At 36.6% G+C, this 24,291-nt stretch overlaps 1 protein-coding gene and 1 non-coding gene across 2 annotated transcripts in view; one reads left to right on the top strand and one right to left on the bottom strand.

The window, feature by feature from the left end:
* Positions 1–24,291, bottom strand: part of LOC143388520 (transport and Golgi organization protein 1 homolog) — a 40,392-nt gene that overhangs the window by 15,608 nt on the left and 493 nt on the right. The window contains exons 2-11 of the mRNA XM_077108132.1: positions 21,708–21,841; positions 18,749–18,835; positions 14,087–16,895; positions 12,305–12,508; positions 9,828–9,976; positions 3,828–3,959; positions 1,576–1,597; positions 577–665; positions 262–339; positions 65–175 (exon numbers count right to left, since the gene is read on the bottom strand). Coding sequence (XP_076964247.1) covers positions 65–175; positions 262–339; positions 577–665; positions 1,576–1,597; positions 3,828–3,959; positions 9,828–9,976; positions 12,305–12,508; positions 14,087–16,895; positions 18,749–18,835; positions 21,708–21,841 — 3,815 coding nt within the window. The remainder of the gene's footprint in view (positions 1–64; positions 176–261; positions 340–576; positions 666–1,575; positions 1,598–3,827; positions 3,960–9,827; positions 9,977–12,304; positions 12,509–14,086; positions 16,896–18,748; positions 18,836–21,707; positions 21,842–24,291) is intronic.
* Positions 6,679–6,785, top strand: LOC143388533 (U6 spliceosomal RNA). Its single transcript, XR_013090020.1, has one exon. It is a non-coding gene; the product is annotated as a U6 spliceosomal RNA (small nuclear RNA).

Genomic DNA, 24,291 nt, shown 5'->3' with positions numbered 1-24,291 from the left:
TAACCAATTTTACAAAATATTTCAAAAGCCAAATTAAAGCAACACTTAGCAGCAAAACTCTTACCAAGTCGTGATTCTTAGCATTCTCTTCTCTTTCAGATTCTAACATAACATGAAGACTTTTAGCTCTCTCATCCAGAAATTCTTTAGCTTTTTCAAGAAGCTTTATTTTATCCTGGGAAAAAAGGTGTCAAGATTACTCACTCATTACATTTACTTTTGAGTTTAGAATGTAATTCCCCCCAAAGAAGGGATTTTTACCTTATATTTAGTTGCTTCATCAGAAAGAATCATATTTTGTTTCATGGTTTCTTGGATCTGTTTCTCTGATTCCTTTATCTATGTAAATAAAGCATTCAGAATTAAGATACACAAATTATAGTGCTACTATACAAGTTACTTCCAGACAAGTGACCCTTTCCAGAAGAAAGCAGTACTTAATACATATGACTGCTTAGAATTTGGATGATTTGTAGGAAATGAAATAAAAACTTTAAAATATGATTTTTAAATTAAAACAGGTAGAAATGATTCAAGCTAGAACCAAGGGAGAAAGAAACAAAAAAATAATTATACCTTCTGTTCATACTTTGAAAATTTCTGTATCAGTTCTTCATCTTTTTTCATAAAATTGATTATCTTTTGGGCAATTTGCTGTTCAGTGACTAAAAGGGGGAAATACACAAGATTATTACAATCACTAAATGAAATCCAATTACTCAATCTACTAAAAGCAAAGACATGTTATATGGTACTATGAGGAAATACTTCTTAGCATAACTATTATGCTTTTAAAAAGCAATCTATGCTTATTAGCAATAAGAGTATAAAATTATTAAAATTTAAGAAAAATATAAGAACAATGATATTTTGCTGGGCGCGGTGGTGCACACCTGTAATCCCAGTGGCTCAGGAGGCTGAGCTAGAAGGATCCCAAGTTCAAAGCCAGCCTCAGCAAGAGCGAGACACTAAGCAACTAAGTGAGACATGGTCCCTAAATATAGGGGGTTTGGGATGTGGCTCAGTAGAGTGCCCCAGAGTTCAATCCCAGGTACCCTTCCCATCCAAAATGATATTTCAATTTAAGCTTATTTCACAGATGGGAAATACAGTAAAGTGTTGTAGCTCGATATTCCTCCCTTCTCAAAACACTTTCTTTTCAGAAAATGGAATCATTTAATTCTTTGCAAAGAAAAACAGAAATGAAAGCATACTGATTCACATTACCATTCTTTAAATTATCCACTCAATTACTTAATGCATGATTAAATCATTAGCATAGAAATACTCTTCAAATGTAATACATCTGCATTACATCAATATTCAAAGTTAATCTGCCCCAAATTAAAACTTAAATTAAATCTCCCTATCCACAATTTGTTCCTCCTCTTTATCTCCTATCTCAGAGTTGGAACCATCATCATCTACTCAGTTATCCATGCTAGCAACCTAGGAATAGTAAAATTTTCAGGAGGTAAAAAAAGTAATAGACATTAAAAGTCACTGTATCTACTTCTAACATACATAAAACACACATCAAACACCAATACAAGTTTAAGAAACCTAAAAATTTACCTTGATATACTCTATCTTTTACCTAGAAGAGAGAAAAAAGATTAAATTTGATGTCAAACATCTGCTCAATAGAAACAGCATTCCTAAAACAACAGTCAGAATCATAACCAAGTGAGAATTTAATAACATTCTGGTTCAGAATAATAAATTTATAGGATTAAAAATAAGTAAAGGTTAACAAGCATTTTAAATTTAATTGGTAGTTATATTTCATAAATAGGCTCTGACATAAAAACACTAAGATATGTACCTTATTTCACAGTAAAGATGTGTGTGTGTATGTGTGTGTGTGTGTGTGTGTGTGTGTGTACTCAAAATCATTTACTTGAGAATTCTAAATAACCAGGATAAAGTCTAGAAACAATGACTATTCAAAAGGAATCTGAGGAAACGATATTAAGGCATAATCTTTGTACTAAGATATGCCACTTTCACTCACCAGAAAACATCTTAGAATTCCAATTTAAATTTGGCTATTGGTTGAATTTAGAAACTAATAGGCTACATCATCTTATTTCTACAAACCACTAAATATATAGCAAGAAATCTGAAAGGGAAGACTGCTAGAAGAAAATGCACAAGCAACAAGAGAAATGACAATTAACATATTCTGGAAAGGACAAAAACAATCATTTCCTAAAGACAGCAATAAACTGCCTGATAATAAAACCTAAGCAGAAATTTTTTAAAAGACATCACTAAATTTCTTTGTAACTTAGCATATACTTATCCTTTCAAATGTTATAAATGGTGATGGAATACTCAGATGTGTCCATGGATCATCCATGGGATCTTCGTAATAGGAAATTGCATTCAGAAAACTCCAACACAGAAAGAAATGGCATTTCTTTAATGTCATAGCCTTGCTAACCTTTTACTCAAAATGACAACAGAAGAAAATGGGAAGTAGCATAAAAGCGGTCATCTAAGGAAGAGACTAAAGCTCCAAAGTCAAATGCTGAAACTGAGGAGCAACAGCTAGGAACCAGATCCCACATAACCTAGTGAAAGAGAAACAGGTATTGTTTCTTTCTTGAAATGAAAGAAATAAGAGAGAAATATAAAGTGTTTTCATGTTTTTCCCTTCTCTTTATCCTTCTATTTCCTTTTTCCTTTTAGCTGAGAAAAAGTTCAATGAGATTGAACTGTGAAAATTCCTCACAGGAATCCAGGCAAACGATTCTTCTATTTAAGAAGGGAATGCGTTTTAAGAGATTTTACACTCAATTGTACAAGGAGAGGAAACTTATCTTAACAATGACATGTCTGATATAATTAAGAAATTAGAAAAAGAACACTCAGATTTGAAAAGATTTGTATTCAATGCTTTTGGCCTCTTTAACTGTTAGGCTTTTCATATGCAAAGTTCATTTACCTAAAATAATTTTCTTCCAATTATGTTAAATAACTATGAAACAGAATGACCTACAGTACAAACATATGTATGTATAAGCTTATATATATACGCTTATACATATGTGTACACACATACACAGAGATAGACTAATTCTGCTCAGAAAAAAAAGACTTAATGAACAAAACATTTAATGGATTTTTGGACAACACATAATCTATACTTCCAAATAAAAAGGTATTTTCTGAACATAAGATCAAATCATAAAATCTGGGAAAAATATATATAAAAGACTGGAAAAATTATCTTATCTCCTTTTTCTCATATTACTGTATTTCTTTGTAGCATTTCCCCCTGTTTATATGTGTTTATATTAACATACAGTTCATCAACATTTAAATCTTAGTTTCTGCTTTTTTTCCACTTCACATTTAATTGTGAGCATTTTCTGTACCTCAAAGCTTTGAAATAGATAAATCTGCCTACTATTCCATTAAGCGAACATACAGTATCCCCTAAATGAATTATGTTGTGCTAAGTCTTCAATCTAATACACTGTTCCACTGAAAAACATTACCAAAATCTTCAAAGCATAGTTATTTCTTTAATATAGATTACTAGACATATATGCTACATAAAAGGATATTTATCTAACCTATCCCATCTTTTATTCCACTTTTAAGACTTCGGATACGTATGAAACTACTGGTCAGGATGGCTGTAAGAATTACCAGTTCTACCAACTGCACCCACACTAAATTATTTTATAAGGTTAGTTTGACTTAAACCACTAATTTGTGTTTTAGCAACTGAAAAGGAAAAAAAGTGTGGGGGCAGTGACTATATAAAATAATCCTTGTGCTTATGTGCTAAGGTATAAGTAAGTTAATTTACTCACAACAAGAACAGTTCTCCAAAAGAAAATGACAAAGGATACCAATCCAAAGAAAACAGTGAAAACTACAGGCTCCCATGGTAGTCCATAAAAATCAGGCCCAGGTTGATACTCATCAGGCAATGTAGTAAACAGCTGAAACAGACAAATTAGAAAAAATGGGAAACCTTAAATTTATAACAAAACAGTCACAAAGAATCATGGCAATTCTAAACCAACCTCCTCGTCAGAAATCCACCTCCTCAATATTTTCCAATAGTTTCTTCAAGAGAATGGATACTGACAGTCTCATATTTTTTGTTCACTTGCAGTGTTTTCAAGTATAATGAATCTAAATACTTTTTTAAAAAATTTATTTATGTATCTTTAGTTTCAGGTGGACACATTATTTTGTTTTTATATGGTGCTAAGGATCGAACCCCTAACCCTAACCATCTAACCCTAACCCTAACCCTAACCCTGTGCCTCATGCATGCTAGGCAAGAGCTCTACCACTGAACCACAACCCCAGCCTGAATCTAAATACTTTAAATTGAGCATACTTTAAATTTTCCAGTTTGTAACAGGCCCTATATCATCACATTGTCTAACACCTGGCTAGAATCCCTCTGGATCATTCTTTTCTCTTAGATAACCTGGTTTTTATAATTTAAAAAAATCATTTAAGACAAAAACTTAAATATATGAAAGAACTAATTAATTTTATGGCAACAAATAAAAACAATGAAACAATAAAAAGATTTCAAGCCCCTTTGGGTATCATTTGATAAGCTAGAAGAATACCTTACTATTCTGAAAAGTGTTTAAATAAAGAAAAGGAATCAAATATTTATCTCCTGCCTTAACTATACAAACCAAATATCTGTGTAAAGAATAATCAATCATAGCCAGGCGCCATGGCACACACTTGTAATCCCAGTAGCTAGGGAGGCTGAGGAGTAAGGATAGCAAGTTCAAAGTCAGCCTCAGCAAAAGGGAATTGCTAAGCAACTCAGTGAAACACTGTATATAAATAAAATACAAAATAGGGCTGGGGATATGGCTCACTAGCCAAATGCCCCTGAGTTTAATTCCCAATACCCCCCCCCCAAAAAAAAGAATAATCAAATTTTTATTTGTGTAGTCATCCCATCCTTTAAATGAAGAAAGAAAAATCCAGCAACTCAGACCATTGCTATTTTGCAACCTATAATATATTAGCAAATCTCACCAATGTCACTGTTGACTAGTAGTCAACATCAAAGGAGAGGATATGCATATGTCAATGCAATATTTCCTATTAAGTTTTCATAAGAAAAAGAATTGAACCTAAACCTGACTATGAATTTCCAAGAAATATAAAGCAACAGAGAGAAGCTGAGGTTGTTAGCTCAGCACTTGCCTAGAATGCATGGAGCCCGAGGTTCAATCCCAGCACCACCAAAAAAAAAAAAAAAAAAAGGCAATAGAGAAAACAGGTTAAATTGTTGTACCAGGGGGATGTCATTTATTTACCAAAACTGCAATATATCCTAGAAGTCCCACAAACATATTTTTTTCAATTATTGCAAAAAGTTACAAGAAAAGGAGAAATCAATTAACTTATATGAGACTTGTTCTCCCACTGAAAGCAACCAGAAAGTTGGAATATATATATATATATTTTTGGTACCAGGGATTGAACTCAGGAGCACTTGATCACTGAGCCACATCCCCAGTCTCAGCCCCATTTTGTATTTTATTTAGAGACAGGGTCTCACTGAGTTACTTAGAACCTCACTTTTGCTAAGGCTGGCTTTGAACTCATGATTCTCTCTCAGCTTCCCGAGCCACTAGGATATTAAGGCATGTGCCACCATGCACAGTCAAAATATATTTTTAAAGAGCTATTTTTCAGATAGAAAGCCACAAGGGACATGCAACTGTCACCCCTAAGAGAAGGAGAACAAATAGGTGAGCATTCTACCTTGAGGCACCCTCTAGACCTCAGTTTGGGAAGGGGAACCCAAATGTGGCCTAACAGTCTCACTGAGGAGAAAGAGACCAGAGTTCCAGGAGATTAAGCAGCCAAAAACATGTAGAGAAAACTACCAGAAAGATGGGAGCCACAAAGAAAAAGAGTTCCAGAAATCTGCATGGAGGTGGTCTTCAGTTTGGGGCTACATTCTAAGCAGTACCTGCGAGGGTCAAGAACAACTATAAGCTAACCAATCCCACAGTTGGCACTGAGCTGGGAGAAGTCTGGATTCCAGCTAGTCAGAGAGAGTTGACATACAAAAACAGTATGGTCAACAAGCTCATGAAGAAGTATTTGATCCAGGCATGATAGCACATGTCTGTAATCCCAGCAGCTCAGAAGGTTGAGGTAGGAGGATCCCAAGTTTGAGGCTGGCAACTTATCAAGAGCCTAAGCAAGTTAGTAAGACCCTATCTCAAAAAAAAAGTTCACTCAATATCATTATAGTTATCAGGAAATAAACTCACAAAGACATACCCACTAGAATGGCCCAAGTGCTAGTGAAGATGAAGTCAAGTGGAAGTCTCCTAAATTGCTGGTGGAAGTATAAAATGATTATGGTCATTTATTAGCATGGCTTGACAGTATCACATAAGATAAAAACATACATTAAACATAGGAGGCAATTGCACTCCTAGATATGAGTCCACTTATAGGGGCATATATATGAAATAGTACTGTAGGAAAAATGAATCTATAGTTTAAAAAAAAAAAGTTATCAGTGGTTGCCTGGAACAGGTGGTGAAGGAACTCACTGGGAAGGATCCCAAGGAAACCCCTTTTCTAGTGAAAAAACTGTTCTATATCTTGATTATGGTAGTTTTTACATGGGTATCTACATTTGTTAAAACTCAGAGTGTGATTGCTTTGGCAGCACATATACTAAAATTGGGACAATACAGAAAAAATTAGCATGGTCCCAGAGCAAGGATGACACCCACATTTGTGATGCATTCCATAGTTTTGTGGAAACAACCCTTCAACAGATGAATGGATAAAGAAACTGTGGTACATATACAAAATGAAATGTTACTTATAGCATTAAAAGAGACAAAACTTATGGCATCTGCGGTGAATGGGAATATCAGGCTAAGAGAAGTAAGCCAATCCCCAAAACCAAAAGCTGTATGTTCTCTCTGAAAGTGGATGCTGACCCAAAATGGGGGTGAGGTGGGTGGCAAGGGGCATGGAAAGAATGGAGGAACTTTGATTGGGCAAAGGGGAGGTAGGACAGGCGAGAGGGCATAGGGATAGGAAAGATGGTGGAATGAGATGAACCTCATTACCCGAGGTACATGTAGGACTACTACACATGTTGTGTACAACTAGGAAAAGTTTTGTTCCATTTATGTACAATGAATCAAAATGCATTCTGCTATCATGTATAACCAATTAGAACAAATTAAAAAAAAAACTCACTGATATTGGCTATCAAGGAATTACTGTTAAGTTGGGTGATGGCCCATGGGTTCATTATACTATTCTCTATGCTTTTCTTTAAAGCTTTTCTAATTAAATTTATTTTTTAATTAGTACATAGAAATAAACATTATAATTATTGAAGTAGGTAACATGACATTTTGACGCATGTATACACTATGTAACGTTTAAATCAGGTTAAATATATCTACCTCCTCAAACATCATTTATGGTAAAACTTTCACAATATTTTCTTCTAGTATTCTGAAATGTACAGTATGTTATGATTACCTATAGTCACCTACTATTCTCTCTGCTCTTATTTGAAAGTTTCCATGATAAAAATACTAAAAATAATTTTTAAATTAAGATATAACTTCAAATATTTAAAGGATTTCTATGTAGAAAAGAATTCAATTTTATAGAGGAAATCATGTGGAGGAAAATTTGGAGTCAATACAAGGATGAACTAGACAACAGAAGAACATATAGCCTTGTAAGAGAGTGACTCCTGCTAGGAAATACTGGTGTACAGGCCTCATAACGACTCGTCAGGGCCACAGTAAAGAAAATTACACCAATGAGTGAGAAACTAGACTAAGAGCCTTCCAAGGTTTCTTCTAACACTAAGATTCTACTAAGATTCCATTGATCAATGAATCTGATTGGTGCACATCTCCCAAACACATCAGAGCCTATTACTCTCCAGTCATATCAGATATCATACTACTTGTTTAAGATTTTACATTGACTTGTTCATAATTTTTGCATATATTTGTTAAGTCCTTTTCTTAAGGCTTTCAAAAATCACAATCATGCCTTACACCTGTTAGACTCTTTTAGTCCTCACACAATGTCCTGTACATACTGGGCCATCAAAATGCCTTTTTGAAGGCTCCTTTCAAATCAGTCTCATAACATTGTGCCTCTTCTTTGCCACTCACGTCAATGTCTTACCTATCACCGCAAAATCACTGACCATACCTGCACCACATTCGTGTACCCCGACCTAGACCTAGAGGAGGGCTCTGTGCATATGTAAAAATATGAATAAAGAAATCCTTCCCATATCATGAGGCTGTAAACTTTCCAAGTGATGTTGATTCATTCTGATAATCAAATTATGACTGTAGAAGACTGGGCTTTAATCACTGGAAATATCATTATTGTTATTGCCTGGCTTGTACATACTCCTTACCCAGGTGGCTGCCACCACCATGAACAAACATGGAGCCAACTGAAAAATGATTCATTTCTCCCCATCACATCTTTTCCACCCTGGTGGTCTCTCCTCCCCAGGTATTCATTGTCTTTATACCACCTCTGACTGCCTACATGAGAATTAGGGTGTGCGTGGGGGTAAAACCCTACAAAATGCCAGACACCTCACCAGACACTTTACCTTGTCAAATCATTTAATTCTTATGATTGGAGTAAGCATTATCTACATTTTTCAGATGGGGAATCTGATATTCAAAAGTTTAGTTATTTGCCCAAACTTCTAAATGATAACCTTGGGATTTGAAACCAGATCTACCTGGCTTCAAAGTCTATACATTTTACAAGGAAAACAACAACATCACTTTTCTTACACAAGTCTTAAAATAACACAACTTAGAGGAAACAACTTCAGTTGAGAAGGATTACTGTCACAATGGCCCTAGGACCATCTTATCCTCCAAGCTCTAAAAGCTTTCTCATTCCTATAATTAAACTCTAAAAGTCCAACATCAACAAATACCATGAGGGGGAGGTAAGTCCTAAAATGCTTAGATAAGCTTCTAGACAGATTAAATGTCTTGTTTGGATCATGATTTTCTTTAGAAAGGTCAGTCTTAAGTGACTCTTTCTAAGAAACATATCTAACCTAATTCCTTTCATTCTTAAAACTTTCTAAGGATCCCCACTATTAATGGTCTAATGCTACTTTGGCTCATGACTTCCTTTAAGATTTGCTGGCCTCTCCAACAGACCATCCCCCTCCAACTTCACACGTTATACAACACCAAATATTTACATTCTCCTGGCCTCCCCAAATATACTTTTCTTCATGTTTCCATTTCTCTGAACACATTTCTTCTGACTGCCAGCTTCCCCCACCATCCTCCACCCCAGCCTGTCTAATCAACAACAAACCACATGCCACACTCCTGTTTGCCCTTTGCCTGTGCTTCAAACACATCTCAACTACTTTCTGACCTTATTGATCACCCTTCCAACCATAATAAATGCATTTATGGACAATAATGTTCTACCATCAAATAAATACCTCTCTTTCTGCCATTATCTTACTGTGTTTCAAGTGAATGCTATTATCTCCCTGCCAGAATGAAAGGTTCTGAGGGGAAGAACCAAGTTTTTACAGGTGTTCAAATGTCCAGCCTTGGTAGACAGCAAATCTTCCTCATATGCTAAACTAAGTAGCCATTAAGCCACACCCCTATGGCTTTTGTTTTAGGAGCTATCTACTCAAAGGGTCAGGAGTCATTTTCATAAAGACATTTTAAGTTCTTCACTTCATGACCAGAAGCCACTTAAAAACTAATAAATAATCAACATTCTAATTGAAGAAACTATGTCAAACTTACCATCTTAGTGAAATAAAGCAAGTATGAATATAACAAGGAAAGCATGTTGTCCAAAAGGGTGGCATCTGCTGGCTCTTCCACCTTTATGTCCTTTAGTTGTTTTTCTGTATCAGCATCATCAACAGGAGTACCTTCTGTTATAAGTAGCTCTAAAATTGAAAGGGGAAATGGCTATTTTATTTTATGCTATAGAATAAGAATTGTCTCTCTTCCGTTTCAATATTCATCAGTGTTTCACTAAATATATGAATCACAGTGCCTGGAATATGTGGCTCTCCTAAAGACAATTAACACAGAGAAGAAAACTTCAAAATCCTAATTAGAGCTGTCAGACCCTTCAATTATAAAATGAACAATCTCCAGTCTACTCTCCACTACTTCCATGGCCATACAACTGCTATCAGAACAATATTTACTAAAGGAAAATTTTTAAAACCAGAGATATATAGACAGGGTCACATTCAACAAACATGGATTTAGTGCTGGTGAAACTTTGTGTTAAAAATTTTAGGAAAGCTGAAAGAGAGGGAGTCTTGGTTTGCAGATTTACAGGTGGAATGAGCCAAGGCTTAACACAGCATCTGGCACCTGGCAGAGATACTCAACAACTATTTATTGAGTGGACAGATGACAGCTATTTAAAAAGAACACAGTAATACCAAGAGAGACTAAAGGTAATTGGGTACAGACCTGCACTGAGGCTCTGTGAATGAGGTAGAATTCCAGTTAGACCTGAGAGCTTGTAGGGGTGGAATTTCAGTATGAGTTACATGAGCCTGGGGTACGTTTGATTAAACAGCTAGGGGTCCAACATGCAGTTATTAAGAAGTTGGACCAGTTGGGCTGGGGATGTGGCTCAAGCGGTAGTGCGCTCGTCTGGCCGTGCGGCCAGGGTTCGATCTTCAGCACCACATAAAAAAAAAAAAAAAAAAGATTTTGTGTCCGCAGATAACTAAAAAATAAATATTAAAACTAACTCTCTCTCTCTCTCTCCCTCTCTCTAAAAAAAAAGGTCTTTCTCAACCCTGAGATTCCATTCACTACTATTTTTTTAAGCTTTTGCCTAATTTTTAATTTTTTTTTAGTTTTTGATGGGCCTTTATTTTATTTATTTGTATGCAGTGCTGAGAATCAAACCCAGTGCCTCACATGTTAGACAAGCACTCTACCACTGAGCTACAACCCCAGACCCTCCATTCACTATTGGTCTATGAATTTGACTGCTGGTGAAGTCTGCCCATTGGCTCAGCATCTCAGCACCTGAGACACATTAAATGACATTTGGGAAGATTTTACATATAAAGGTGATTGACATCATTTTGTGGTGGAACCTAAAAGGCCAGGGAAATAATTCATGCTTAATTTTGTAAGCCAAGTTTTCCCTAATCTTGAAAGTTTTGGAGCATGAAAATAACAAATCTTAATGGTGCGTGATTCATTTTCAGAACCTTATGGAGTTAAACACAGTTCAGAAGTCAGTAGTGTTCATATATGAATGCAATGTCTTCTGGAAAATGGGAGAACTGATATGTTATTCCTTCTCAAATTAACTGAATCCCCCCTGCTATGAGTTCTCCTACACTCTGTGTGTGCAGATGGGGGCGGGGTCAGGATCAGTGCTGCTAAGCCCTGCACTGGTGCAGGATAATGCTATAGCTATGCTTACAGACCAGAACCTTTAAAAACACAAAATACAGTAATTATGGCTTCATAGCACCATACTGGATGGATAAAATAAAACAATTAGTCATCATCTAATTTACTGATAAAATTAGAGTGAGCAACACAAAAGTAGAATGCTATTGATGCCATTATTGGGGATTTTTTTGAAAAATTGTTTCTCATCTCCCACTGGATACTCTGCACTATGATGAAGTATTCATAAGTGTCAGTCTAAAATGGATTGCAGTTCTGTACTGCTTCCTGTAAGTATATAGTATAAAGATCTGGACGATTGACTGCAATTGAAAAAGTTTAATTACCATGTCCAGGAAGCAAGTCAAAACAGGACTTGAGGTATATTACATTCCATTTAGAAGAAAAGGGAAAAAACACAGAATTTAAGAGACTATGAACAGTGATTCTCAAGCTAACTTGTACCAGGCCAGACTTTCCTGGAAGGCCTGCTAAACACAGATTGTGGGTCCCACCCCCAGAGTTTCTGGTGCTGTTGGTCTGGTTGAAAATTACAGTTTTAGAGCATTAGGCCTTTGAAGAATAATATTTTAGTTGTAAATGGTTTACACAAGCTAGTCATAGCTAAACATTTGCTTTTAGGTGAGTTACAGTCTCTGGCCTATTTTTGATTTCTAGTCATCTTTATTCTTGATTTTCTCTCACTTAAGAGATTTTTTTTTGAACTCACATGTACCTATATTACTCTCTGCTCTATTTTGTACCTTTGGCAAACAAATATCCTTGAAAGCCTTCATTATGATAATGCCTCTACTTTGTAGAGAAAAATTGGCAAGCTTTACCTGGGTCTACTTTCTCAGTATTTGGGATCTGAGACACTTCTAAGACACCCATGTCCTCAGTCACAGGTTGACTCAAGAGGCTGGGCTCTTCAGGATGGTTCATATTTAAATGATGACTCAGGAGGCGAGGCTCTTCATGAAGATTTCTATTAAGATGATTTGTGTTCTCTTTAGGAAAATCATCTTCATGGGGTGGCTGCATCTCTACAGGGGAGAAGAATGCATTGAGCCAGCTGGATGACAGTATCTACCCCCACTTAAGCCCAATGATCAGCACTCCCCCTCAGCACACAGCTCCAGATACCTCAACACTGCCCTCCTTGTCCTGGCATGCGCCCATGAGAACAACTGGGCAAGGATACGGGAGGGTTAATTGTTTTCATCCCATTTAAAGGATGACTGAACTATACAGTCAAATTTATAAAGAAGCCTTTAATCCAAAGTATTTCATAAACAAATACATTTATGATAGAGGCTTCAATAACTTAACTTCCCTTGGCAAACCAACATATACCCACATGAATAAATGTGCAGAAGAGAATTCTGGTCCAGAACAAAAATGTGAAGTGTCTATTCTGCTCAGAAATAACAGGAACTCTTTCATCTACAAGTGTGCTGGTCTCACCGAGCCAGTATAGAGAAGGGAATTCCGTAAATCTAGCTTGCTAATGTGACTTTCAAATATGTTCCAAGTAACCTAGGAGCCAAATGGTGAACCTATCTCCTTCCTGAGCTCAGGACATAGACCAATAGGATCCAGAGCAAAGATTATCTCTTTACAGCTTCATATTTACCCTGAACATTCACTTGTACTTTGCATTCTTATCCAAAATATATCTGCTTTGATTAAATGTACAACTGTTTTCTTCCCCAAATTATCAGGTAAAATTAGCATTCTTGGGATGTAAATTTTCCAATGGCTTTATGTCCTTCTGGAATTCTTATCATATACTCTCAGTTGAAATATTTCATTTTGAAAAACAATGAATAGAGATGATCAAATATGAAACCAGGAAACAGAAAGCTTTTATCAGGATATTGGCTCATTGTCAGTTTGACGAATATTTAATTGAAAGGCTTCTATGTGTCAAGCACTACATTATAAGGCTTGTCATTCTGGTTCCATCCTAGATTAATATGAATGCAAGGACCTTAGAACCCAGAGGAGTAAAACCAGAATAAGTGACCTCTCCCCCAAGAGACTGGAAAGAGCATGGTATCCACAAAAGATAAATGCTGGGGAGGGGAATTCAGGCAAGCTATCCATTAAAAGTTATTCTAGGGCTAGGCTTGAGTGACAGAGCACTTGCCTAGTGCAGGTGAGGCACTGGTTAGATCCTCAGCACCACATAAAAAGAGATTAAATTCTAAAAAAAAAAAGTTATGTTAGTCACTCCACACCCACATGATCTAGTAGAGATATTTTATGATTAAGAAATTATGTTTAATAAAGCCCTTTTATAATTTTAACATAAAATCTGTACTGTTAACAGGTCTACTTTTGTGCATTAGTTTCTCATTTATATCTTTCTCTTTAACTTTTTATAAAATTTCTCTTTGAACATGCTAACCAATCCCAACTGTCCTAAAGGAAAAAAGAATAAGCAATGTCCTTTCATGCTCTAGCCCAAAAGAATGAATAAAGGAATATATGGTGCTCCTGAGTCAGCCTTCTTTCTCCTTTAGGCACATGGAAACTGAACAGAATTTTACAATAATACAAAAAAACACCTGGATGGAACAACTCCTTTTCTCCAGCTCAAGCCGCAAGCAGGTATTTACCTTCAGCTTTAGTCCAGATTTCCTGTAGAGGAGGCGCTGTTATCAATGGAGCAGTCTCCTCCACTGTGAAGTGCTTGTACCTCACAAAATAGATCAAGTATTGGATATCATCAAGCACTGCAGCCTCTTCAAATATGTTACTTTCCTTTATTCCTATGTCTCTAATATCATTCACACGATTATCAAGCATTTGCTCTGCTACGCTCAAAATGTGTGACTCAGAGGCACGAAAGACCTTATCTAGAACTTTTTCCACGTTATAGGGCAGGCTCTCCTGCTGTGCCGATTTCAGCTTTAATGACATTTCCTGCAACATGGCTTCCAGTTCTTGGACATCAAAGTACTTCAGGAAGCGTTGCAAGGACTTTTGTTCTGTAAAGAAGCTGCGGATTATGGGCAAGTCTTCCTCCTGATCGCTAAGCTCTGGCTTTAGGGCTATATGTGGACTCTGTGGGAGTATATCATCCTCAAGATCTGCATAAGCAGGACCCTGGCTTTCTGCATCCGTGATATGCCCTATGTCCTCAAGGTCCTCTTTTGAGATTTCTTTTCCAGTAGCCTTTTCTGACCCTGAAGTGTTCAGATGTTCCTTAGGGTTGTCTTTTTCAAGATCATCAGAATTTTTATCCTGAAATACTTCACTTATCCCTGAAGTCTGAGTGTTTTCCTCATCACTTCCATCAAAGAGTCCCTGGGCTTCCTCATCTGCCAGAGGACTTTCCTCCTTTCCCATTTCCATATCACCTCGTTCCTTGTCCATCATGTCTACCCTTTTGGCTGTGGTTTCACTTTTCTTAAAAATCTCCCAAATTATACTCATTTCTTGTTTGTTTTCTTTGGTTCCTAGATCAGGATTGATAGTCTCTAAAATTGCTTTCTCAAGAACGTGCTGGTTAACATTCTGAATCCCAGAATGTTTTTCTTTTGACTGTTTTGCACTTACAGCATTTTCATCCTCCAGTAGCTCTTCAGGGGGATAATAATCCTCCTCTACTGATGCTGGCCTTTCGGTATGGAGACCCGGTACTTCTACCTCGTCAGTTTGCTCTATTTTTTTAATTTCCTGTGTCCCCTGTGTTGCCTTATGCTGAATCAATTCTTCAGCCAAGGACTGCTCTTTACCCTTGTCCTTGGAAAGCCCTATCTTCTCATTTACATGACTAACTGTAACAATCACATCTCTTTCTTGTTGCCAAGAAAGATTTTTCCTGAGACTGTGGACCTCTTCTTCCGGTTCTCTTAACAAACCAATTCCATCTGGAGAGGAGAATCCAGATTGATTTTCAGTTTTCAGAACTAGTCCCTCTTTAATTTCCTGAGGTTGATGCTCCACTGAGTCTATGTGCAGGGTTGGTGTATTTACTGAACCTGGCTCCTCCATTCCATCTTTGGATGCATCATTTTGATTATCTCCCAGGAATGTTGCAATACCCAAGGATTCTGGTGGTTTACTCTGTTCTTGGGTCATCAGACTCCCTACAACTTTATGTAGAGATTTATTCTCTAAGCTATCTTCCAAAATCTTCTCTCCAGGTGAAGAGAGTTCTTCATTCACTTCTTTTGAGTCTTTTGAGATATGGATAACTGCTTCTTTTAGGTCATTCTCTTTGTTTTCAAAGGCTGATTTTAATGTGTCCTTGCCCTTTTCAACAGCTGGCAATGAGCTGAGCTTATTGCTTTGGGGAGAAGTATATGCAATTATCCCTTCTATCTTCTCATCCTCTAATTCTGAAACATCTTGCATCAGGTGCTTCTTAGGCTCCTGAACATCTGTCTCTTTTCCTTTAATATGAAGTTCGATGTCCACTTTTGGCTCTTCATCATTATCTGTCTTAGAGGTTTCCACAAAAAGACCATATTCTGCACTTTCAGGATAAATATAATCTGTTGCTCCTTGTGGTTTCTTCTGTTTTCTATCTGGAACTAAAGCTTCCTCATCTTCTTTTTCTTCTTCTGAATAAGAATTCCCCAAATCCATCATATCTGTTTTCTCGTCACCACCTGTGTCAATAAATAAAGTATCCTCCAAGGTTGTCAGTATATTTTTGTCATCATCCTTGATGCCTGGGGGCAGAGTTACCTCAACCTTATCTTCTTCATTTGAATTCTGCTCTTCACCTATTGAATATTTCTCCACTCCAAACTCCACTGGGAATTTCATGCCTTCTTCACTTATAAAGGTTAGTAATGGAAGCTCCCCAAAGCTTTCCTCATTCTCCTCTTCTTCCTTATCAAATGCATAATGATCAGCATCCAATTCCTCATCATCAAAATCTTCATCTAATGAAGTCACCAGTCTGGTCGTCTCATAATCAGACACAAGTGCATCAGCAGTATAGCCAAATTTGGTTTTCAAGTCTAATGTCATTTCTTTTTTCAAAAGTGTATAAGCATTAGTCTTCTGTTCATTTGAGACCTGAGAACTGTTGTTGGTTTTGTTGTTTTCACTTTCTGGCACTTTCAATTCATCTTGTAGTATTTCTTCAAAGGGTTCAAATGAAGTTTGTTCACCTTGAGCATTATCTGTTTCACTATCTGCATGAGGATGGTTCTTCTGAGCCAGAAATTGTTCCTCAAGATCCATAGTGTTTTCTGAGAATGCACTTTCAATTTGCTCTGAGTTTGCTAGTACTGGTTTAGGTTCAGGTTCAACATCCTGGGAGACTTCAGGAAATTGTTCCACTTTTTCTATAGCTTTCTCAGAATCTTCATTTGCAGAATCATACAATTCCAAAAATCCTAGAAGTTCTTCTACACTATAATTATCAAAATCATCTCTTCCACCATCAAAACAGACAAAATCTGTCTCCTGTAAGGAAAAGGAAAACATTAGTGTGTCAATAACAAAGTGTCACAAAAGCAAACTCATCCATGCTCCCAAATTCAGGATTGGTTCTAAAGAATCTTTGGGGTCAACCAGATTACCTTCCTCCAACCCCCATTGGCTAACTCCTTCTATGGCTGAGTAAATCTGTCTTTTTCTAGACTACAGTGTTAAAAAGTCTATTCTTTCTTTCTTTCTTTTTTTAACATGGGTCATATTCTTTAAAAAGCATAATGAGTAAAAATGGTGACAATTTGGTCTCCAACAGCCTGACTCTTGGGTCTCTCTCAATTTGCTCTGAGAATAAGTAGGGAAAGGCAAGGTATCACTTGTAGGATCCTCCAGCTCTAAAATCTACACCTATGTTTCAGGAATTTAATTCTTAATCATTTGCTCAGGAGAAGCTGGAAGATCCTGCAGCATTGAGAAAGATGAATCAGTTTTAAAGTATCTTACTGAGATACAAGTACATTTGATGGAATAAAGAATGATATTAAGGAGGCTCCTCACATTATTATTACCACAAGAACAAACTGAAAACAAGATTCAACAAGTTATACACCTTCCTCTTCATCAGGGTTTCACAGTCACTAAGACCTCTCTCAGGACTATCTATATATTTATTTAGTCTTCCTTCTTGCCACTAGTAAGCAAATTGACATATAAAAGGAGCCATAATATGAATGGAAATTTTTTTAAAAATTTCCATCTCCTAATTAAATGTTCATAATATTCTGTGGGGGTTCTGGGGGTCGGGGAGGCAGTTCAATGTAGTAGGGATGAGTGATTTCCTCTCCCCATCACATGCATTTCTAAGCCATGAGGGATGCATGTAATGGGAAACATAATGAAAAGGCAGAGTTCAAAACAAATGAGTTCTCTGTAATCAGTGAACTGCTGTCACAGCTTAAATCCCAAGAACTAACTCTCTTTACCAACAATGAAGTCCAACAAGCAACAGAAGTGATTTTATGGCCCCTGAGATTATGAAGAAATTTTAGGAACAGCAACAACAAACAGGATGACTTTATCCATTCACCCCATCTAATCTAAGAACTATCCTAGCCTAGCAGCTTGCATATTCTACAGCCAATACAAAGAGCTGCCCAAAGATGTTTCAATGTTGGTGGGCATAAATTACTACACAATTTAAAACTCTAGAAAATAATCAGCTGAAGTGAGAATTCTAGAACACGAAATCCTTTCAGTCACAAAATCAATTTAAGTCAGAGCACAATACAGGAATGCTGTATAAAGGAAGCAGTTGGGGCCTTAAAAGATCTGAGACTGAACATCACCTGAAACGCTCAGGTCCCCTTTTCCAAATCTATAACATGACTACGATAACATATATGACTAAGAATAAGAAAACCTTTGTAAGTACGTATTTCTAGCCTAGTATAAAAGTTAGAGTTTATTAATTTAACCTAAATATACTTAAAATGTCTAATAACTATCCAATGAGTAGTTTTCAAGTTGGAATACCTCCTTTTGCCTGTAAAATGAAATTATTTACCTCTTAAATTTAATAGCCAAGTACAAATATATTACATTATTTATTTTTCACATATAAAACAGAAGAGAAAAGCCCTATAGTTGAGTAAACAGCCTTCTATAAGAATATCTGTTTCAATATATTAGAAAACTCTCAGATTATAATATAATCACCCTTGAATGCCTTTCAAACTTTTTTTATAGGTAGTCTGATTTCAAATGAAAATCTGATACACAAATGTTATAAACACATTATAAAACTTTCAGAAGCAGTTAACTGAATATAATGGGTGGATTTATAAGCCAGTTTACAATTGAGAACAAAAAAGAAATCCATAACTTACAACTGTTGAAATTTGTAGCTCTTCTTTAGTATATTCACGAACTACCTTGATGAAATCTTTCGGAAAATATCGAAAAATATGGCCAACCTATAGTGCAAAGGAGACAAATATAAAATAAATTCTGTACAAGGAATATAAATAAGAGATTCTCAGAAGTGGCAGGAAATATACACATAATAGATAGGTATATGGTATAACCAAGAAAGAAAGTTGCTATAACAATTACACTGAGATTATTATTCCAAATAAAAAGTAAGTACAGAAGTGTTAAAACAACATTTCCAACCACTGAAGTTTTCTTTTTTACATTTAGCTTAATTCTCAACACAGAGCATATAAAGTTAAGACTTCTGAAGTAAATAAAAGATCTGCATAGGAGATTATTGTATATTATATGGTTAAAACTATATAAATCAAAGCTGGTTATAAATGCAATTCCAAATAACCTCTAGCAAGAATTTACCTGTACATTTTGTAGCATTGCTCATAAACCAATATTTATGTCTTTCTTAACCAATACACAACAGTCATGAAAATTAATAAGTAAAAACAATACAAAATCGCTAAAATGTATTACCACTATAGCAAATGTATTGATAGTATATGCTTTCCTAGCTTTTTCCAAATCTACTTTTACAAGTACTTGGGGAGAAAATAAAATTACAATATAATGCACACTAAACCACATATCAAGCTTCAGTTTCACCCAAAATAAATCCTCTGCAGAAAAGAACCCCATTTATTTTCAGCACCAACAGCTAAATTATATGAAGTTACATAAAGTGTACAAAAGGTATATAAAGTTCCCCTTGAGAAAGACACTCTTATTACTAACTACTGACTAAAAGGAACAGAAGATTCTTGCCAATAATTAAAGGAAACTGATAGGCAAATCAAACGCCCAAAAAAGAAAATTAAAAAAGGCATCTTATCACTAACTCTAAAATATCCCCATTCATGAATGTTCTTGTTATATCTAGAAACCATCTGAGAGCCAGTATTAGTGGTAGAATACTGCCATGAAGATTAGATAAGACGGAGCAATTAAAAGCTTCATCACTGGCAGATAAAGTCTTGAGACTCTAGAAAATCAACAACATTGCAGAATGAAAACTAAAAACCCAAAAGGAGAATCATTTTGAAAACTAAAGAGTTTTTAATTTCCTAAGTATAACATTCATGACATGAGAGGCGAGTCTGAGGGGAAATACACTTTTCCCTTCTGATGAAAATTCTATTAAGGTTAAATTTGGAAAAGGAAAAAAACTAGAGATGTATGGAGAAAGGAAACACATTTATCTCTTCTTAATCTGTGTCAATTGAGACCATAGATTATATAAAGCTCCATAATTACACACTGGGTGGTATCCCATTTCTTGTGACATGAAAAAAAAATGATGCAGAATCAAGGAGGCTCATGACTGGAAATAATTTTTATACCTAATTTTCCTTCCATACATCATCCCTGCCAAGGTGCTGCTGATTTGATTTGTGGGTGGGGAGCAAAGAACTGCCACAAGAGAACAAATTCTGCATAAGCTACTATCAGAACAAATGTACTTAAGTGCCACTGCCCTGAAAGGAAATATTCAAAAGGAAGATGGATTAGACAGGGGTCCTTTCCTAACGGAGTTTTTCACTTTATAGGGAGCTAAGATAAAACACAACCTGACTGAAGGCAAAGAAGACAAATGAATGCCACAGGAGTAATACAAACAAAGTGCCACCCAAACACTCATCAGTCGGCAAAGATCCTTTCTGGTCAGGTGCTGAAAGCAGGGCTCCTCAGGAAGGCAGGATGAGTGCTGCCACCCAGAATGGCAAGAGTCCTAGGGATGAACATAGTTAACAGGCTACAATGTGACAGGAGAAAATGTAAATCAAGCCCATTTATCCAAAAGTTCAAAGAAGGGGAGAAAGACGACTACTGTATGAAAAATGCCACTTAGGTACATGGAAAAACAGTTCCAAGTTTAAAGATTACAAATCCTATTTGGTATACTTGAAAGAAACAATAGATGGTTCTTTATATGGAGCACTGCAACTGGGACTCTGTCTAAATATAAAGTTTGTACCTAAAGGCACCAAGTTTCAAGATCATTCCCTAAGAATCAGAAATGGCAACAAAATGAAACTAGTTTTCCCATAGGGATTACTCTTATTTTCTGCTGTGTGGTATTTTATTTAGGGTGAGAACTTTCAGGGATGCAACCCAGAATGTCTCTAAACTGGAACATTCCTACAGTCATCAAAGACCCTTGCTACTATTTTAAGTAAACAATCCACATATCACATTTAAATGAAAAGGACAATACTCATAAGTCTCTCAATGAGGTCACTCCTAGTGAATCTCCCCATTTAAAATATCAAAGCATGATATAAACAATGTCATGTCTTTCATCAGAAGATCCATACAACTGGCTAGAAGTAGAACCCCTGGGGGAACCTTCAGGCATAGATTATAGGAAAAGCAGGAAATGGATGACCCAGAAGTTGCAAAAAAGAAAAAAAAGCACATAATGAACATAATATTCTGCTTTTTTAGAGTAAAAACAGCACAAATGATTAGGTAAAATACACAAAAAAATCAACTTTAAATATGCATGCCTGAGTTACTATCTCAGACTTAATTTACAGGATTAACTCTAATGTCCTTGAATCCTTCCCTTTTGAAGCAGCAAAGCTAAAAATTGTCAGGTTTTCACCATGACAACCTTTATGATGTGTAGAGCCTTCTGGAACTTGATGTGAGGGGTAGCAACCACAACCAGTTCAGTTCTGTTTCAGAAAGTCTACTGACTTTCTATGCTGTGCCAGGCCTAAGGCATGTTAGAGCACAGGGCCTGGCAGAGAGGTTAGGTTAACTCTACAAAGACCCCAAGAAATCAGTCATTTAAATCTACACTGCTGAAAAACCCATTAAGTGTAAGAATATAACACCTGTCAAACTTTTACTTACACTTCTGGCCCAAAGTTCTGGTGATACCTCTGCCAGTTTATAGTAGACATATACAGGGTCACCTTTTTTAAAATTCACAAAACGACAATCTGGGCCTCTGAAATCTTCAAGACCTTCACCTCGGTACATTAACACTGTATATGAACATTGAAAAAAGAAAAACAAACATTAGAATTTGATTTTTCACAATCCACATTGACCCATCAGGAAATATGAATCCCACTATGAACAAAAATCAAGTTTTTCCAGTACTCTCTGGAATCACTTTTAATTCACCTGCTCAAAGTATCTAAAATTCTTTGAGATTTTATTGCTATAAAATACAATATTCCCTGCAATTAGACAAGGGAAAAGGAAGCTTCTCTATTTTTCTCTGTGCTGAGAAATAAAAAGCAATGTGGCTACCACCAATCATGGCTGGTTTCAGTGAAACTCTTGGTTCTTGCAGGCCTCAATTTTTTTCTGTTTCATAATCATAAAAAGCTTCATTTTGCAAATATGTAAATCCAAGTGTAGACACGGACAGGCTTAAGTATGGCTTCATGCAGAGGTAATAGGGAGGGAAGAGGGAAGAATATCCAGGAACCCCCAAGGGGTTAATTAACTTGAACTAACCGCTAAAAGACATTACCTTTAAGTGGCTGCAAGTGCTACCATGCAGCCATAAACACTGTCAATTTCATTTGCAGCAGAGTTGCTGTCTCTGTGTTCAGGATCTGGGTAAATTACCAGGAAATGTATTTTCTCTGAGCAAATATTGTTGACTATATCCAACATAAAGATTGTTTCAAAACATCCTCATTCGTATTTTTTTTTAATAAACAAAATCAAAAGTGGGTATCCTATCTGACAAGGAACAAGTTTAACCATGAGAAAAGGTCAGGCAATACCTTCATGCTTAAAATGCAGGACTAGAATCACAATTGATCTAGAAACTGATAGAAGCAACATTTCTCTTTTGGTTGACCAAATACACAGTTTCTGACTTAAGATGAAATGGACAATAGATGTATGTAAAAAGCACAAAGAAGAAATGGAAATAACACTTTTTCTAAAGGCCAATTAGCAGTAAAATACACAAGAATGTGTGTTTTATAAAAATATATGTCTGAGGAACAAACACAGATTTGGAGAGGGTAACTTGTTATTTTGAAGCTAAAATAGGACTATTTTCAAAACTGTCAGCATCCTAATTCATATATAATTAAGAGGCCAAGTTGAAGGTGAGAGACACTTTAAGGTGGGGAATGCTCATCACAAGTGGAAATGGCAATGTTTCTCTTGTTCCCCCTTAGGTCATAGAGGATTTACAAATCAGTAATATATTAGGTGACAACATAATGCATACTATGGAGCACCTATTTAGTTATTTTTTTTTGGAGCACTTATTTGGAAGGCACACAAGGACACCTGACATACACACCTCACTACTTCCTACAACACAACACAGACCCACCTGTTGTGTTTGGTCACATCTGTTTGGACACAGGCCATTTCTCAAGTTATGTTACCCCACTGAACCTTACCAACACCATGTCTTAGTACCGAGGAAGCATCAGTGATGAGATTGTCCAGGTAGCCCATGTAGGATAGCGCTTGATAGCCAAGAATAGCAAACATTCTACCATGCTGGAAGCCTGATTTTGTTCACCCAAAACTGAAAGGAAATATCATGGCAGCTGCTTTGCTTTTCTGAGTGTTTATTTACTCCAGCCTTAGGGTTACCTCTAGGAACTGCTTAACATATATTGGAGACATCTTTTTTCTTTATTGGAGTGGAACAAACAATTCAAATTATAAAATTTGTTTTTGGTAACACCAATTTAGGCATAAAGAGCTCAATGGTAAACTTCTTGGCCTTTTTAGCATGAATATTTTAAAATATGTACTGCTTACAATTTATGGACAACACGGTCATCAAGTTACAAGGTTACTAGAAACCAAGCGGGAGGCCATAAGAAGTATTCTGGGCCAGTAAGTATATAGAGGAAAGAGGTTCCAACAACACTAGCGACTGAGTCTAAAACTGAATTGGCTTATAAAATCTTGGAGTATTTATTATTGTTATTGCAACAAACCTCTTCATCTGAATCTGAATGGCTACATCCTCCCCACCACCCACCTCCAATCCAGGACTGGGAAGCAATTCTGTCCACTTCCTGCGCAGAGAAGAGGCTGCAGTTCCCAGGTGGCCAGTGCAGATCCTTGGCCTCTTTCAAAAGCAAAAGATTACTGGCCCACCTGCTACCCCACCTCAAATATGAAGGGAGGCTTCTATGCACAGAAATGACAGGATTGAAGCAGAGTCAGGGCCAAGACCTCGGAACACAATGCGTGCCTGGACTCAGTGCTCTTCCCAAGCCTAAACTCTAGTCCCTGTTAAAAGGCAAAACCAGCCCAATCCCCAGTGCAGCAAAAGGACAAAGGGGCCAGTGAGCCTTTCCCAAGGAGCCCCACCATCAACCTGCCGCTGGGATTAGGGCCACCGAGCCCTGGAGAGCATCTGCCCTGATACTGCACCAGCCCAGGTCCCTTTGGCGGGGGCAGAAAAGCGCTCTGCTACAGCGTGGGGAGCCCCGGGCGC

This window comes from Callospermophilus lateralis, unplaced genomic scaffold (genome assembly GCF_048772815.1).
Source record: "Callospermophilus lateralis isolate mCalLat2 unplaced genomic scaffold, mCalLat2.hap1 Scaffold_161, whole genome shotgun sequence".
Taxonomy (NCBI): Eukaryota; Metazoa; Chordata; class Mammalia; order Rodentia; family Sciuridae; genus Callospermophilus; species Callospermophilus lateralis.
The sequence above is the reverse complement of the archived record's forward strand: the minus strand, read 5'-3'. Positions and strand labels throughout refer to the sequence as shown.